Source organism: Typopeltis vanoorti, chromosome 12 (assembly GCF_054136105.1).
Source record: "Typopeltis vanoorti isolate ZY-2024b chromosome 12, IOZ_Tvanoo_1.0, whole genome shotgun sequence".
NCBI classification, from domain to species: Eukaryota; Metazoa; Arthropoda; class Arachnida; order Uropygi; family Thelyphonidae; genus Typopeltis; species Typopeltis vanoorti.
In genome coordinates, this window is record NC_143560.1 from 19,392,827 (window position 1) to 19,410,771 (window position 17,945).

General features: G+C 37.9%; 1 protein-coding gene across 3 annotated transcripts in view; it reads right to left on the minus strand.

Annotated features, from left to right (window-relative positions):
- Positions 1 to 17,945, minus strand: part of LOC150100615 (insulin-like peptide receptor) — a 782,259-nt gene that overhangs the window by 215,405 nt on the left and 548,909 nt on the right. For all 3 annotated transcript variants that reach the window (XM_090401273.1, XM_090401271.1, XM_090401272.1), the window contains exon 17: positions 16,329 to 16,494. In XM_090401273.1, coding sequence (XP_090257399.1) covers positions 16,329 to 16,494 — 166 coding nt within the window. The remainder of the gene's footprint in view (positions 1 to 16,328; positions 16,495 to 17,945) is intronic.

The window sequence follows — 17,945 nt, forward strand, 5'->3', positions numbered from 1 at the left end:
CAATGCTCATCCAATCGTGCTTTAAGCTGATTCAATGTGTCTACATTCACAATACACTCATGGCCTCTTATTCTACTCCCCCCCCTCCCCCCCACACACTCCCATTCTATGAAAATTCTAATCCATGGCAACCTGATAGCAACCCCTTACTAGCTTATGTGTCTAAATCATATCCCCCCCCTTCCTCCTATTCACGAAGCTCCGCAACATCCACTTTGCCTATGTAATGAGTACTGCTAGTTTCATAAAAATTCTTGTTTAACAATATCAGGAAAAATGAGTGCATAAACTAAAAAACAGATTATAACAGGTAATGTACATAGTGAAATATTTGAAAATAGAAATAACAATGGAAACAACTTTGTTTGCTATGAAGTTGTTTGCTTGTACATGGTATGCTGCCAACTACTAGTAACAATGTGCATGTTGTGTTGAATTAGAGAAGACCAGATGATGTAAAATCATTTCTTGTTATTTTGTGGATATTTGATCAATTCAGCTGATTCCTTGAACACTCTTGAGAAAAATCTATGGGGAGCATTTTGGTTTGTTACCATAAAACTCGATGTTTTGTTTGTATGTGTTGCCGCTGCCAGTTCTGATTTGTGTTTGTGTGCATTCTCTGTGTCCTTGAATGTGTTCAGACTTGTGTATTTCTCCTAGCCTGCCTGCCTTCCTGTCCTTATGTAGTCTAACCACAGGTACAGGAAATCTTGTACACACCAGATTTTTTGATGATATAAAGGAACTGAGACATTTCCTCTAATTCTACTATCCATCCATCTTTTCTTTCCCTCAGCACCATTGGCTTTCCTGCCCTTTATATAGTCTGCATCAATGATTAATCCCCTTCACTTTTTCACCTCAATAATAGTTTAAACAGTCTGGAGTGACTTTTCCTTAATTGGCATTATATACATTGAAGAAGGGAGTGTGCTATGCATAAGAGGATACTAGGGCAACACAACATGAAGTCAACTGCCTCAATATATATATATAGTCTAACTATGAAAATATTTAGATATTTATAGCAAGTTTCATCACCAAAAAGAAAAGTGAATTATACTTGACAAGAAATTATACATCTTGATTTTTTAATGATACTTGTGACATAATGATTAGAAATATATACATGTTTGCACAAGAATAATGTTTAATTTGCCAAATATTTCGGTCTGAATATTACAGACCATCTCAGTGGCTACATAGGAATAGTTTTAAAAAAACAAAGTGGAATACAAACAATTGATCATTCACACACATAGAACGAGCTGCGTGATGTCATATCACTAAGTATTAGAAGAGTAAACGTTTTTAAAGTCATAATTAAAGATATTAATTCAGAAGTTCATATAATTATACTAATACTAATATAGGAAATTTACAAAAAAATAAAATAAAAAATAAATTAATGTGTTATCCTGATTAAACTTTCCCAAATTTTTGATATAGATATACAGTCATTACGATTCAAGTTAGGACGTTGAAGTAAGGCCTCCACACTTTCTTTAAATAAACGTTGAAATCTGTAGCGACATCTATGTAGGAGGAGAGTCTTGGACCAAAGGATGTTGTGGCTTGTTTCTAATCCATGCTGAGCTAATCCAGATTTCTCAGGTTTGTTGTGTTGAATTGATGACTAATGCTCTTGAATTCTTTTTTTTTTCTTTTTTTTTCTATAGAACATCCAATTTGTCCAAAGTAGGAAAGATCACAATTACAAGGAACTTGATACACACCAGGTAGAGAAAAGGTTGTGTGTTTATCTTGAGATGAAGGAAAATGGGTGGATAATTTGTTAATAGGTGTATAAGTGGCTGTTAAATCATATTTCTTCAGAATTCTTGAAATTCCAGAAATGTAAGGAATTGGAAGTCGACGTATTGAATCTTTGCTGTTCTGTGTTGGATTGTAAGAATCAAAAAGATGTTGTGTACTCTTTTCGGAGAAGCCATTTAGTTTCATGTGATGTTTGATAGTCGAAAGTTCTTTCTGTAATAAATGAGAATTTGAACAGTTAGTTTTGGCTCATTGGATTAAACATTTTAAGATTCCTGTTTTTTGACAAGGATGATGAGCAGATTCTTTGAGAATATAACGACCTCTGAAAGTTGGTTTTCTGTAAACTGTTGTTGTAAGAATACCAGAAGGTGAATGGATGAGAAGGATGTCTAAAAAGATAACGTTTTGTCTTTTTCAACCTCCCAGGTTTTATGGTCTACCAAAAATACACAAGTCAGATATTCCTCTTCACCCTATAGTGGATTGTATTGATTCTCCTACTTATCGCATAGCCAGATATAATGACCTGTGAAAGTTGGTTTTCTGTAAACTCTTGTTGTAAGAATACCAGAAGGTGAACGGATGAGAAGGATGTCTAAAAAAGATAACTTGTTGTCTTTTTCAATCTCCATGGTAAACTTTATATGAGGATGTAAGGAACTGATACTGCTTAAAAAGGAAGGTAAGGAGTCTCTGTTGTGAGGCCATACAGCAAAGATGTCATCTATATATCTAACCCAAAAGGATGGGTGAGGGAATATAGATGAGAACAGGACTTCTTCTAGATGTTCTAAATAAAAGTTGGCAAGAGTAGGAGATAGTGGACTTCCCATGGCTGTTCTTTCCACTTGGTTGTAAAATTTGTTTTGACATAAGAAATATCCAGAGTATATTAAGAAATCAAATAACTTTATAATATATTGTGGGAAGATGTCAGCAAGTAATTCTAAGGTCTCTCTGAGAGGTACATTCGTATATAAAGATTCTATATCAATGATAACCATAAGATCTGTAGGTTATAAAGTATGTTTTTCAATTTATTTAAGAAATCAGAAGATTTTTTCAAAAAAGAGCATGAGTTGCCAATGTGTGATTTCAATAATTTAGATAGATATCTGGCTATGCGATAAGTAGGAGAATCAATACAATCCACTATAGGGTGAAGAGGAATATCTGACTTGTGTATTTTTGGTAGACCATAAAACCTGGGAGGTTGAAAAAGACAAAACGTTATCTTTTTTAGACATCCTTCTCATCCATTCACCTTCTGGTATTCTTACAACAACAGTTTACAGAAAACCAACTTTCAGAGGTCGTTATATTCTCAAAGAATCTGCTCATCATCCTTGTCAAAAAACAGGAATCTTAAAATGTTTAATCCGACGAGCCAAAACTAACTGTTCAAATTCTCATTTATTACAGAAAGAACTTTCGACTATCAAACATCACATGAAACTTTTCAAAAAAAGCTTCTCCGAAAAGAGTACACAACATCTTTTCGATTCTTACAATCCAACACAGAACAGCAAAGATTCGATATGTCGACTTCCAATTCCTTACATTTCTGGAATTTCAAGAATTCTGAAGAAATATGATTTAACAGCCACTTATACACCTATTAACAAATTATCCACCCATTTTCCTTCATCTAAAGATAAACGCTCAAACTTTTCTCTACCTGGTGTGTATCAAGTTCCTTGTAATTGTAATCTTTCCTGCTTTGGACAAATTGGACGTTTTATAGAAAAAAAAAAAAAAAAATTCAAGAGCATCAGTCATCAATTCAACACAACAAACCTGAGAAATCTGGATTAGCTCAGCATGGATTAGAAACAAGCCACAACATCCTTTGGTCCAAGACTCTCCTCCTACATAGATGTCGCTACAGATTTCAATGTTTATTTAAAGAAAGTGTGGAGGCCTTACTTCAACGTCCTAACTTGAATCGTAATGTCTGTATATCTATATCAAAATTTTGGGAAAGTTTAATCAGGGTAACACATTAATTTATTTTTTATTTTATTTTTTTGTAAATTTCGTATATTAGAATAATATTATTTAAGATTATTATATGAACTTCTGAATTAATATCTTTAATTATGACTTTAAAAACGTTTACTCTTCTAATACTTAGCGATATGACATCACGCGGCTCGTTCTATGTGTGAATGATCAATTGTTCGTATTCCACTTTGTTTTTTTAAAACTATTCCTATGTCACCACTGAAGATGATTTGTAATATTCAGACCGAAATATTTGGCAAATTAAACATTATTCTTGTGCAAACGTATATATATTTCTAATTATACATCTTGTTTTCACATGTGGGTAAAATAAGGATGAAAAGGAAAGCATAACTGTTGCCAAATGTAATTTACTTTCCATACAAGGTTATATAAGGTTATAGCCATTGTTCCAATTCTATTTTTACTAATTATTATTTTACAGAAATTTAGTCAGAAGAAAGTAAGGGTAAAAAAAAACGTTCTTTTTAAGTATAAAAATCCATGCAAAAAAATTTCCTGCAAGAAGGATGTTCCAAATCATGGAGATTATTACTCTTACGTCATATGTTTTCTCGTAGACAGGCTTATACGTTGGTTATGCATTATTAAAACACTTAAGGAATTAAACAACGTAGTTAAGGATATAAATTAAATTATACTTTAATAAATATTTTCCGATATTTCGGCAATGTCACATTGCCATCTTCTAAAGGAACTTACAAAAAAAGGCACGTGCACGTAGGCACTACAAACACAGTAACTGGGAATGAAGAGATGAAGCTATTGTTCTCCTAAAAGTCCTGATGATGCCCTCTAGCGAGCTAAGTAGGTGTTCTTGGCCATTGGGCTGAAGGTCTGCTGATGTAAACCTCCCAAATTTGGGGCAGTCGCATACAACCAAATTTGTTGAGGTTTGGAGAATTTCTTAGGGCTGAGGCTGATTCCATAAATAGTCTTTCATATTTGTATTTGTGAAACCGGACTGCATCCGGTTTCACAAGTACAGCCATTCTGGTCTTGCGGACCATGCTCTGGATACACGCCACAGAATACGGTGGAAGAAAGCTACAGTAATACACCGTAGCAAATACAAATACGAAAGACTATTTATGGAATCAGCCTCAGCCCTAAGAAATTCTCCAAACCTCAACAAATTTGGTTGTATGCGACTGCCCCAAATTTGGGAGGCTTACATCAGCAGACCTTCAGCCCAATGGCCAAGAACACCTACTTAGCCCGCTAGAGGGCACCATCAGGACTTTTAGGAGAACAATAGCTTCATCTCTTCATTCCCAGTTACTGTGTTTGTAGTGCCTACGTGCATGTGCTTTTTTTGTAAGTTCCTTTAGAAGGTGGCAATGTGACATTGCCGAAATATAGGAAAATATTTATTAAAGTATAATTTAATTTATATCCTTAACTACGTTGTTCAATTCCTTAAGTGTTTTAATAATGCATAACCAACGTATAAGCCTGTCTACGAGAATCAACATCATCCACGGAGATACAGTCGCATGGAAGGCCCGCCAATAGGGTAAATTGAAGTTGAAGCTGTCTAGACAATTAAATCGTCTAACTTTCCTGAAACGCTGCCGGGATAATAAAGTAATCCCGAACTGGGTAAAATTAAAGCACCATTTTGTTTCAAAAAAAGCTCTTCGAATATATAACCGCGCCAGCTACGCGTTACTACGCGAACAAATCACCGCCACGCGTTTTCTATTAGCGGACATTAACGAAGCTATTCGTGCCGTCGAAGATGAGCTTTCGTGCACTCTAAACCACGAACTTTGGTTGATTTTACGTGACGTCTCATGTACAACTGCCGACAAAGAATTTAAAAAAATACGAGGCCGACAGATGAAAAAATTCGAAAAATTAAAAAAGAACTCTACCGTCCTTCCAAAACTTGCTACCAATACCGTAATCAACCCTTCTTCAGTCACCCTGAAGCCTGAAGCAATCAACGTGCTGTCACGTGGCCACAACTTCGCGATTGCTCCCAAAAAAATACCCAGTGAGAATATTATGATCCAGATCGAAAGCGGAATCCGCCACCTTCCACATCAAGTCGCCAACAGTGTGAGACTGGATGTAGCCTGTGTCCTTTCCAAAGCAGTCCCACCAAAATCCAACATATCCAACAAGGAATATAAAGCTCTACAGGAAATGAAGAATAATAAAGAAATAGTTATCACCAAAGCGGATAAGGGAAACGCAACTGTAGTCGTTAACCAAAAGGACTACACAGGTAAGCTGAATGCTCTTCTCTTAGATAAGGCTACTTACCTTCCCATCAATTACAATCCCACCAACTCTCAAATTAGAAAACTTCACAGGCTCCATAAGAGAGTCACTTCTTGGCCTGTAGAAGTTACCAACAGATTAAAGTCATTTAACTCTATACCCCCCCCCCCCCCCCGTATTTACGGACTCCCAAAAATACATAAAGAAAATGTGCCATTACGTCCCATAGTGGATGGCATTGATTCCCCCACATACAAATTAGCTAAACATTTGGCCAAAGAGCTCACACACTATACTGGCAACACACCATCACACATAAAAAACTCAGCCCATTTCAAAGCCAGCATAGAAAACCTTACACTCCAACATACTGACATAATGGTCAGCTTTGACGTCTCCTCTTTATTCACAAATGTCCCACTCAAGGAAACTCTAGAGCTAATCCAAGCTAAATTTTCTCCCGATATCTCAGCCTTATTTCAGTTCACAATGAACTCAGGCTATTTCGTTTGGTAAGGAAAATTCTACAAACAAATAGAGGGGACAGCCATGGGTTCACCACTCTCCCCACCCTTGGCCAATTTCTTTATGGAGACCTTTGAAGAAAAAGCCTTAGCCTCTGCCCCACAAAAACCAACAATATGGCTTCGCTACGTTGATGATGTGTTCGCTATTTGGCCACATGGCTCTGAAAAACTTCTCTCCTTCTTAACACACTTAAACAACCAATACCCCAGAATCAAATTCACCCTGGAAAAAGAGGAAAAAAACAGCCTCCCTTTCCTAGATACACTAGTCACCTGCCAGCCGAATGGAACCTTGGTTTTCTCAGTTTACAGAAAACCCACCCATACAGGCAGATACATTCACCAACAATCCCACCCTACCCCCTCACAACAATATGGAGTAGTAAAAACACTATACAACAGGGCTAAACTAATCTGTTCAAACGACTTGGCCCTAAACACTGAACTAAATCACATCCTCAACACTTTCTCAGCCAATGGCTAACCCCCCAAAAAAGTCCAAAAAATATTAGCACCTACAAACCACAGATCCCCCCCCCCCTCCACAACAAGGATTACTCTAAATCCATCACCATTCCCTAAATCCGAGGCACCTCGGAAAAGATTACCAAATTCTTAAAAAAGCATGTCCTGACCTCCTGTTACAAACCTTACAGAAAATTGGCATCCCTTATCCGCTCCACTAAAGACCAACCACTTCCCCTAGACCTACCTGGTGTATACCAGGTCCCTTGCAGTTGTAATCTGTCTTACTTTGGCCAAACAGGCAGGACAGCGAATATCAGAATTTCTGAACATAAGGACTACATCCGGTTTCACAAGTACAGCCATTCTGGTCTTACAGACCATGCTCTGGATACACGCCACAGAATACGGTGGAAGAAAGCTACAGTAATAGACCGTAGCAAATACAAATACGAAACACTATTTATGGAATCAGCCTCAGCCCTAAGAAATTCTCCAAACCTCAACAAATTTGGTTGTATGCGACTGCCCCAAATTTGGGAGGCTTACATCAGCAGACCTTCAGCCCAACGGCCAAGAACACCTACTTAGCCCGCTAGAGGGCACCATCAGGACTTTTAGGAGAACAATAGCTTCATCTCTTCATTCCCAGTTACTGTGTTTGTAGTGCCTACGTGCATGTGCTTTTTTTGTAAGTTCCTTTAGAAGGTGGCAATGTGACATTGCCGAAATATAGGAAAATATTTATTAAAGTATAATTTAATTTATATCCTTAACTACGTTGTTCAATTCCTTAAGTGTTTTAATAAGTCATATGTTTTCATTCAAATCTTTTGGATAATTTTTTTTTTAATGTTTATTTTTATCATATACATTGCAGTGAGCCTCCATAGCTCACTCAGTGTAGACAAAGCCCTTTGATCAGAAAGAACTGGGTTCGATTCCTGTCAGTGACATGAGGAACCTTTAATTGGTCTCTTTCGATGAAAGGTGAGTTAGTTAGCCAGTCATACAGAGATAGGTGGGGGGGGGGAGTTTTCACTCAGAAACTCGGGTTTTTCGTCCACCAGAACAGGCAAATCAGCCCTGTGAACACACATGGATTAGAGTGATGAATACCTTCCAGCCACATGCCTAGCCCGGATAAAACTAGGGGGCTGGGGAAAGCAATGGTGAACTATCCTGTAAAAATCTCACCAGGAACACTTCGTGGCAATGCCTACAAAGTCACATAGGGTCAGAAATGACTGAAGGGAAAAAACAATATACACCGCAGTGAACTTGTAAGAGCTGTTGCTAACTGTAAATACAACCTGATCTCATGATGGAAAGAGGCACAGTATATCAGAACCTTTATGATAACCAAATATGAACAATGGCCTGCATAAATATGACAATGATAGCAATTTTGATTTGTATCAGTTTAATTGCAGGATATTTCACTCAACGAGAAACATGTCACTCTACTGAAAATACTGATAGAAGTAGTGGGCCTCCTATATCTAACATATTTCTTAGAGGCTTATATATTATTATGATATGGTGGTTCTAGTGTCGCAAGTGAGCATAGGGGTAGCTTTGAGCTGTGTTAAAAAAAAGTGTTTTTAATTAGTGTACAGTGTTGCTTTTCATCGCAAATTGTGCTGCATTCTTTTCAATTTGGATACAAGTATCCTTCAGTGGTGGTGTTGTTGAAATTTTATTATTGTCTATAACATGTTTTGCTACTTATTTGTTGTACTACTTTAGCTTCTAAAGATGGTCCATAAAGAAACATATGTAAGTGGCACGGAAGGCTCTTAGTAGGAGTGTATGAAAGTCTGGCTTTGCTTTGGATTTTTCGCAGTGGATGCGTTGCAAAAACTGCTATATGTATACACTGAAAAATGTGAAAGATCTGTGGATTGTTTGGGTAAATGAGAAGAAGGAAAGCGTTAATGTATGTGAAAGGGTCTGGATAGATTAGAGTGACTAGAAATGGGATCAAACATTGGGACCATAGTCGAAGAGCTTTAGTAGGAGTTAATGAAAATGAAATGAAACATGTAGAAGAGGATATTAAACAGCTAAAGGATAGACTGGCTGATGATAAGGAGAAGGAGGAAGTTATAAAGAAAGAATCAAAGACTAGTCATATATCAATGTATGGGGACTTGATCATTAGAGGTGTGATTACTGGTGGAACAATAAAGCAAATAACTGATGTGTTGCAGAAAAGGAAATACCGGGTATCAAAATTAGTGGTAGCCATGGACAGAATTGACTTAGTTAGGGAGAAGAAGAATGTTGATAGAAACTTCAGGATGTTGCAGCCGGTAAAGAAGAATAGTGTTATTGGGAAAGTAGTACATGTGTTGCCAAGATATGATAACAGTGAATTGAGAAGGAGAGCAGAGATAATGAATAGTATGATGGCTCAGTTGTGAGAGTCAAAGGCGGTTCAGTTTGTAAATCTGTGAAGTGAATTTGAAGGGAAGTTCAAATGGTATAAAGCTGATGGATTACGTTTGAAATGGTTTGGTTTTGGGCATTTAGAAAGGCTACTGTTCTCTGAGAAGGCACAGAGTCAAAAAGTTAATGTAGGAAATGATTACGTTTATCTGTGAAACAGGATTGCACAAATCAACAGATTGTACAGCAGGGGGAAGATGGATATGAGTTGAATATGTGGTTGCAGCAGCACAAGGTGATGAAACAGAGGTGTATCAGATGTTGGTTGTATTAGATGTGAATAAGGCAGTGGGAAAGGATGACATATCACAACATATTCTTAAGGAATGCACACCACAGTTGGATATGCCCTTGACCCGATTATTTAATGAAAGTCTTGCAGTGGGCAGGGTTCCTATGGAGTGGAAGGAAAGCAAAATAGTACAACTCCACAAACATGATTCTAAGACATAAGTCTCCAACTACTGGCCAGTCTGCATAACTGCAGTTGTGGTCAAGGTGTTGGAGAGATTGATAAGGAATAGAATACAAAATTGGGTTGACGGACATGGCATTTGTTATGAAGGTCAGCATGGATTTGTAAAGGGTAGGTCCTGTTTCAGTAATTTACTTGCATTTTGAGATAAGGTGATGAGTGTGTTAGAGTGTGTCTGTAACCCAAAATGCAACACCTTGCACTTATTGATATTAAAACTATAACCCCTCTCTTTTGTTCAAGTAAATAGTCTATTTAAATCTTCCTGAAGGGATTCAGCATCAGCAGTGCTACTTATAATTCTTCCCAACTTTGCATCATCAGCAAATAACTGAAGATACCCAGCTTGTGCTGCTGCAGCCACATCTTCAACCTCAAAGAATTTTCAGCCTTGGTTGACACTTCCTGGCCACAGGTTATTGGCATTAATGAAACATGGCTGACAGAGGACGATATAGCTAGTGGGATAGAATGTGAGGGGTATAGTGGGTTTAGGAGGGACATAGAGAATAAAATGGGGAGAGTAGTGTTATTGATTATAGCTGAAGAACTGCAGCCAAGGAGAATACATGTTGAACTGCAGAATTGATGAGGCTATCTGGTGTGAGATTGAGACTAACAGAACAAAATATACAGTTGGGTGCTGCTATAGACCAGCTGATGGAATATATGGTGGAGATAGTATGCATAAGCAAATAGACGCAATGAGTGGAAGGAGGGTAATTATTATGGGAGATTTCAACAATGGTAACATTGATTGGAAAGAGAAGAGGACACATGGGAGGAAGGAATTGGATTTTATGCAGTTATTAAGGGATAACTATCTGCGACAGCATGTAATGGAAAACACTAGGGGTTCGAGAGTGCTTGACCTAGTAATTGCATCTGAGAATTTGAATATAATGAATATGACCACGTTGACACCAATTGGTAAGAGTGATCATAGGGTCTTGACCTGGGAGTTGGCTAAATGTGTGGAATTTTCAATTAAGACAGGGTACATGTGGAATTATCGGGTTGGTAAGTATGACAAGCTTAGGGGATTGCTTGGTTCAGTACGATGGCATGCAAAACTGCAAGGGCTGGATGCTGATAGTGCATGGGAGGTGGTTAAGGACCGTTTGCAAGAGGTAATGGCTGACTGTATACCTACAGTCCGAATAGTAAATCAAATAGGGGTTAAATGGATGAATACCACTATTAAGCTTGAGCTGCAAAAAAAGAAACAACTGTGGAGGGAATTTAAGGAGAAAGGTGACCTTCAGGCACACGAACGGTATAAAGTGCAGGCCAGAAGGGTAACGAGTGTGGTAAGAAAAGCAAAAGCAGATTATGAAAGGGAATTTGCCACACAAGTTAAAGAGAATCCCAAAACGTTTTTTAGATATGTTGCAAGCAAAAGAAAAAATGTATACGGCAGAATGATTTTAAGGAATGCCGATAGTAGGGAGGTAACTGATTCAGTTGATATAATGGAATTACTGAGCGAGCACTTAGCAAGAGAATATCATCCAGGTGGTGATATTGCAGGAATGAAGGAACCAACAGCTGATATAGGAACTGTGGTGAATGAAGTGGAGGTGAGTAGTCTATTACAAAATCGTAATGTGAATACATCTGTGGGATTGGAAGGTATACCAGCTCATGACGTACGTGAAGTGGCTAAAAAGAATTGTCAGTGCCCTTGATCATTTTATTAAATTTGTGTCTCGGGTCTGGGTTAGTTTGGAGGGGGTGGAAAGAGGAGAAAATAGTTCCACTGCATAAAGTCAGTTACAAGACTGCTGTTGCAAATTACCGACCAATCAACATATCAGGAGTCGTTGTCAAGGTCTTGGAGAAAGTAGTCAAGAAGAAAATACAGGAATGGATAGATGAAAATGTATGGGGACAGTATGGTTTTGTGAAGGGTAGATCATGCTTTATTAACTTGCTCACGTTTTATAACACAGTGACAGCTGAACTGGATAAGGGTAATGGGTTTACAGTGATTCTGCAGGACCTTGCTAAGGCCTTTGACAGGATACCACATGGAATTCTAATCAGTAAATTGCAGCATATTGGGATGGATACATGGTTTGTGAGATGGATAGGAGAGTGGTTGATGGAGAGATATCAGAGAGTAGTTTATTCAGGAGTAGAGTCCGGCCTGTGACTAGTGATGTGCCGCAGGGTTCTGTTCTTGGACCACTGCTATTTAATTTGTTCGTTAACGATATAGGAAAGGATCTGAGAGGAACTGTTCATTTGTTTGCTGATGATGCAAAGTTGGGTAGAGCAATAGTGAATGCACATGATGTCAAAATTTTGCACAATGATTTGGATAGTTTGGAGAACTGGGCTAAAGAGAATGGATGTCAATTTAATGTGTCAAAATGTAAGGTTATGCATTTTAGGGTGAAAAGATTAGCAGCAGTATACCACATTGGTGGAACTGTACTCCAGGAGATTAAATGAGGCCAGGGATTTGGGAGTGTTGGTGGATAGGGAGTTGAAGTTTAGGGGACACATTGCAAAAGTGGCTAAATGAGCTCATCAAATCACTTGGTTACTGAAGAATACTTTGACGAGCAGAGACAAGGAAGTTATTGGTCCTCTGTATTGAGCCTTGATAAGAGCCCACCTTGACTACTGTGCCCAGATTTGGATGCCAGGGTTTCTTCTTGATAGGGAGGAGGTGGAGAGGATCCAGAGGCGAGTGGCCAAGATGATAGCATTTTTGAGAACAGGACTGGTGGTGGGAGGACTAGGGGCCATCCATGGAAACTGGGCAAGAGTGTGATTAGCAAGGGTGTTAGAGCTAGTTTTTTACTTGGAGAGTGGTGAATGAGTGGAATAAGCTGCCAGAGTCTGTTGTGGGTGCCATAACTGTGAATGAGTTCAAGGCGAAGTATGATAGATACCATGTGAATGTTTAATAGTTTTTGACATGATGTTAGGTTCTCCCTCAATGAGTCTAAGGACTCTTTAGAGTTGCCCGTAATAATAATAATAATAATAATAATAATAATAACAATAATAAAATATCTGTCTTCTTCCTGCTGTACAATCTGTTGATTTACACAATCCTGTTTCACAGATAGACTCTAATCATTTGCTACATTAACTTCTTGACTCTGTGCCTTCTCAGAAAACAATAGCCTTTCTAAATGCCCAACACCAAACCCATTCAAATGTAATCCATCAGCTTTATACCATTTGAACTTCCCTTCAAATTCACTCCACAGATTTACAAACTGAACCACCTTTGCCTCTCACAACTCAGCCATCGTACTATTCATTAATCTCTGTTCTCCTGCTCAATTCACTGTTATCATATCTTGGCAACATACGTAAGACTTTCCCCATAATACTATTCTTCTTTATCTGCTGCAACAGCTTCCTCAAGTTTCTATCAACATTCTTCTTTTTCTCCCTAACTATGTCATTTCTGCCCACGGCTACCACTAATTTTGACACCCGGTATTTCCTTTTCTGCAACACATCAGTTATTTGCTTTATTGTTCCACCAGTAATCACACCTTTAATGATCAAGTCCCCATACATTGACATATGACTATCCCTTGATTCTTTCTTTATACCATTAACTTCCTCCTTCTCCTTATCATCAGCCAATCTATCCTTTAGCTGTTTAATATCCTCTTCTAGATGTTTCATTTCATTTTTATTAACTCCTGCTGAAGCTCTTCGACTATGGTCCTGATGTTTGATCCCATTTCTAGTCGCTCTATTCTATCCAGACACTTTCACATACATTAACACTTTCCTTCTTGTCGTTTACCCAAACAACCTACAGATCTTTCATATTTTTCAGTGCATACATATAGCAGTTTTTGCAATGCATCCACTGTAAAAAATCCAAGGCAAAGCCAGACTTTCGTACAGAAGCCTTCCGTGCCACTTACATACATTTCTTTATGGATGAAAAATATAAGGCTGTGTACTATGTCAATGATGCCACACTGTAGGAAGTGGATGAGATTAGAGATTTGTGAGTGACAGAGAGTAGACAGAAGTTTAGAGGGCATATTGTTATTGTGGCAAAGCTTGCACATCGTAGTGCAGCTATGAGAAGAAGTAATCTAACATTCAAGGATAAGGAAGTAGTTGTGCCACTGAATATGGCACACTTGGACTGTTGTGCTCAGATCTGGTCACCTGGTTTTCAATGTGATGTGGAGACAGATGAGTGACTAAAACAATAGCAGGCGTTTGGAATGCTGGCTGTGGAGAGAGCGGTTGAAGAGATGTGGATTGCAGAGTTTGGTGGATAGGAAGAAGAGAGGTGATATGATAGAGATGTTTAAATTAGTGAGAGGATTTTATCAGATTAATCCAGAGGGGATTATAAAAAGAGTAGAAGATGAGAGGGGAAGAACCAGAATTCATTCCCATCTCATCATGTAACTCTTTTACATAACTTTTACATAACTTTCCATCAGAAAGTTATGTAAAAGTGTGGTGAAGAAGGGGTGCGAGGAGTAGATTTTTTACATGGAGAATTGTCAGTGAATGGAATGCATTACCAGAATGTGTTGTTAATGCAATGAGTGTTAAGGACTTTAAGATTCTATATGATAAATATGTTGTCAGTTGAATGAACCTCCCACAATGAGTCTGCTGACTCCATGGAGGATGTAATAATAATAATAATAATTATTGCACATAACATACATCACAATGTCAACTCCCAATTATAATATATGTACTTATATTTTAATATCACTGCTCTCATCCATACAATAATAACATTAATATCAGATTAAGTTAATAAAGATTTGCATTAAGTTTATTATGAAATTTTAGATATACCACAGTAATACTGTGGTATATCTAAAAAGTATAGCAGATATTCTACAACACATAAAGAGAAATCCATATTATTTATCCCCTCTTTTTTTATTATTATGTTTTAAAATGCAATTTAGGAATTTTTAAAGTATATAAGGTGGTTTCAAGACTAGGTTTGTAACACACCAACAGGTGGCAGCACAAGGCTGCACGCACAGTCACAGGGAGCACCTACCTTCATAAGTCAGTGTGCCAAAAACATCATCCTATGTACATCGAAAGCTGTGCAACTGATGCTATTCTGACACCTGCGTTACCACATCTGCAATTTCATCATGAACAGCAAGTTAGAACAAACAGCAAACGTGAAATTCTGCATGAAACTGGACAAATCTGCCACAGAGATGTTTGACATGATTCGGCAAGTTTACAGCAATGCTGCAATGAGTCGTTCAAGGTGTTTTTAGTGGCATGCGTGTTTCAAGAGCAGAAGAACATCACTGGAAGACGATGAGAGATCAGGAAGACCTTCAACGAGCTCAACTCCCAAAAATGTTGAAACCATTCGGCAGCTTGTGCATGAGGATCATTAGAGAACACTCCACAACATTGCTGCCATTGTTGGTGTGTCATATGGAACAGTCCAGGCAATCCTCACGTGTGATTTGAACATGTGCTGTGTTGCTGCCAAGTTCATCCCCAGGCTGCTGACCCAGGAGCAGAAGGAACACCGCGTCAAAGTCTGCCAAGAACTCCGTCAGCATGCCATGGATGACCCAGCCTTCATGTTGAGGATCATTACTGGTGACGAAACTTGGGTGTACGGGTACGACCCTGAGACGAAGCAGCAGTCTTCACAGTGGAAGAGACCATCATCTCAACGACCGAAAATGACGAGGCAGGTCTGCAGCTCGACTAAGTGTATGCTCATCGTCTTTTTTGACATTCGCCACATTGTGCATCGAGAATTCGTCCTCAGGGGCCAGACCATCAATAGCGAGTTCTACTGCCAGGTTTTAAGGGCATCTGAGGGAGGACATTCGGCGAAAGCGACCAGATCTGTGGAGCACAAAAAACTGGATGTTTCACGACAACAATGCGCCCTGTCACCGAGCTCTCCTCACATGTGAGTTTTTCGCCAGAAACAACATGACCTCACTTCCGCACCCACCTTACTCATCAGATTTGGCTCCTGCAGACTTCGCCCTCTTTCCGAAGATGAAGATCCAGCACGAATCGCAGAAGGTGCTTGACATGCTTTGAAAAGAAGACTTCCAGGACACATTCCAGAAGTGGCAAGAACACTGGGAGCACTGTATTGATATGCAAGGGAACTATTTTGAAGGTGACAGCACGTAAACGTAGATAAATAAAGTAATTTCTCGTAAACAGAGCTAGTCTCGAAACTTTTTGATTCTACCTCGTACTTTTATGTTACAAAAACATCTATATACTCTGTAAGCTGATACTTCATTTTAAAACTTACTAAAGTTTTAGGGTGGAATGGGAAAAACAGCACACATACAATCTAATGACTGTCAATACTAATATATGTCATTTTAAAACTTAATAACATTACTTACCGTTTACATCTGGAATATAAAAATAAACTGGTGAGGTCCAGTTCCCATTATTAGCTAAAGAAGTTGCCCTTATTTGTATGGAATAATTGCCAGGTCTTAAACCAACAAGGATATGCCCTTTTCGTTTCACATATTCTAGTTTTGTTATGCACTCTGTACGTTTATACTGTAAAACAAAATAATGATAATATATTCCTGGATATCATTTGATTTATTAGTCTGAAGAAATAAAGGATAATAACAACTTACATAGCTAAATTGAATATTTTCTTTAAATCTTCTACACATATTCTATGATACTTAATAACATTTATCTTGTTCTTATTTTCTTAATGAACATCAACAATGGAGAATTAACTTCTATATTTATTTAATTAGTGGTTTTCGTGTGAAACTTGGATCAACCCTTCCTTACATCATTCTGCTCATCATCCTACTTTGTGTGTGTGTGTGTGTGTGTCTTAGATTCTCTCTCTTTGCAATTTTATTTTGAAAACCAGCATCCGATTATTTTAATGCAAAAAACATATTTCTATCATTTTAATGTCTCCAGATCTGAAGGTTCCTAACTTCTTTTTATGAGATTATCTGAAGAAAAAGGTGCACGTGAACAAGCCTCAGACAATCCAGCAGCTAAAAGAGAACATCTGTGCAGAAATTAGAGCACTGCAGCCAGAAACATTGGCAGCTGTCATGGAATATCCTGGAAGAAAAATGTGCACATGAACAAGCCCCAGACAATCCAGCAGCTAAAAGAGAACATCTGTGCAGAAATTAGAGCACTGCAGCCAGAAACATTGGCAGCTGTCATGGAATATCCTGGAAGGGGCCCATCTTTGTAAAGTAGAAAATGGAAGGCATTCACATGATGTGTTTTTTCATAATTAATAAAAAAAAATTTGAGGTTCTGTATTTCATTATAACAAAAAATAAAATAAAAATAAAGAAAAAAAAAGGGTAAAAAATAATTTATAAATAAAAGTTATTAAATGTTTAAACCTCTTCATGACTTATGGGCCACCCTGTACTATTGGCTTGGCAGCCTCCTGTGCGTGTGGAGTTGATCTATATCAACTTACAAACTACAATAATATTATGATATTGTTAGATTTTGCAATGACGTTAAGAAGATAACTACAAAGAACCTTATCAGGTAAACCAGAACAAATGGAAGATGGACATGAAACTAATGAACTGTTGTCCATCAGCTTCATGCCACTTCATGGCAGAGTGTGTTATACAAAGACTATGCAAAGTATGAAAGACATATATTACTATCTGAAATCCAATGAATGAGGATACACTGGTATCCTCATTCATTGGATTTCAGATAGTAATATATTCCAGATACCAGAATAGCGGTGTGCTACAAGGTCTATACTTGAGCAGCTGCTATTTAACCTGTACATTAACAATATAGGAATGATCTGAGGCAGAATATCCAGTTGTTTGCTGATGATACAAAACTAGGAAGTCTAATATAGTTAATAAAATTGATGTACATTTTCCAGAATGATTTAATGTTTGGGCAAATAATCATGATTATCAGTTCAATGTAGCTGAGTATAAGGTTAGGAACTTTTGGGATGAAAAGACTACATACTATGTAATGCATTG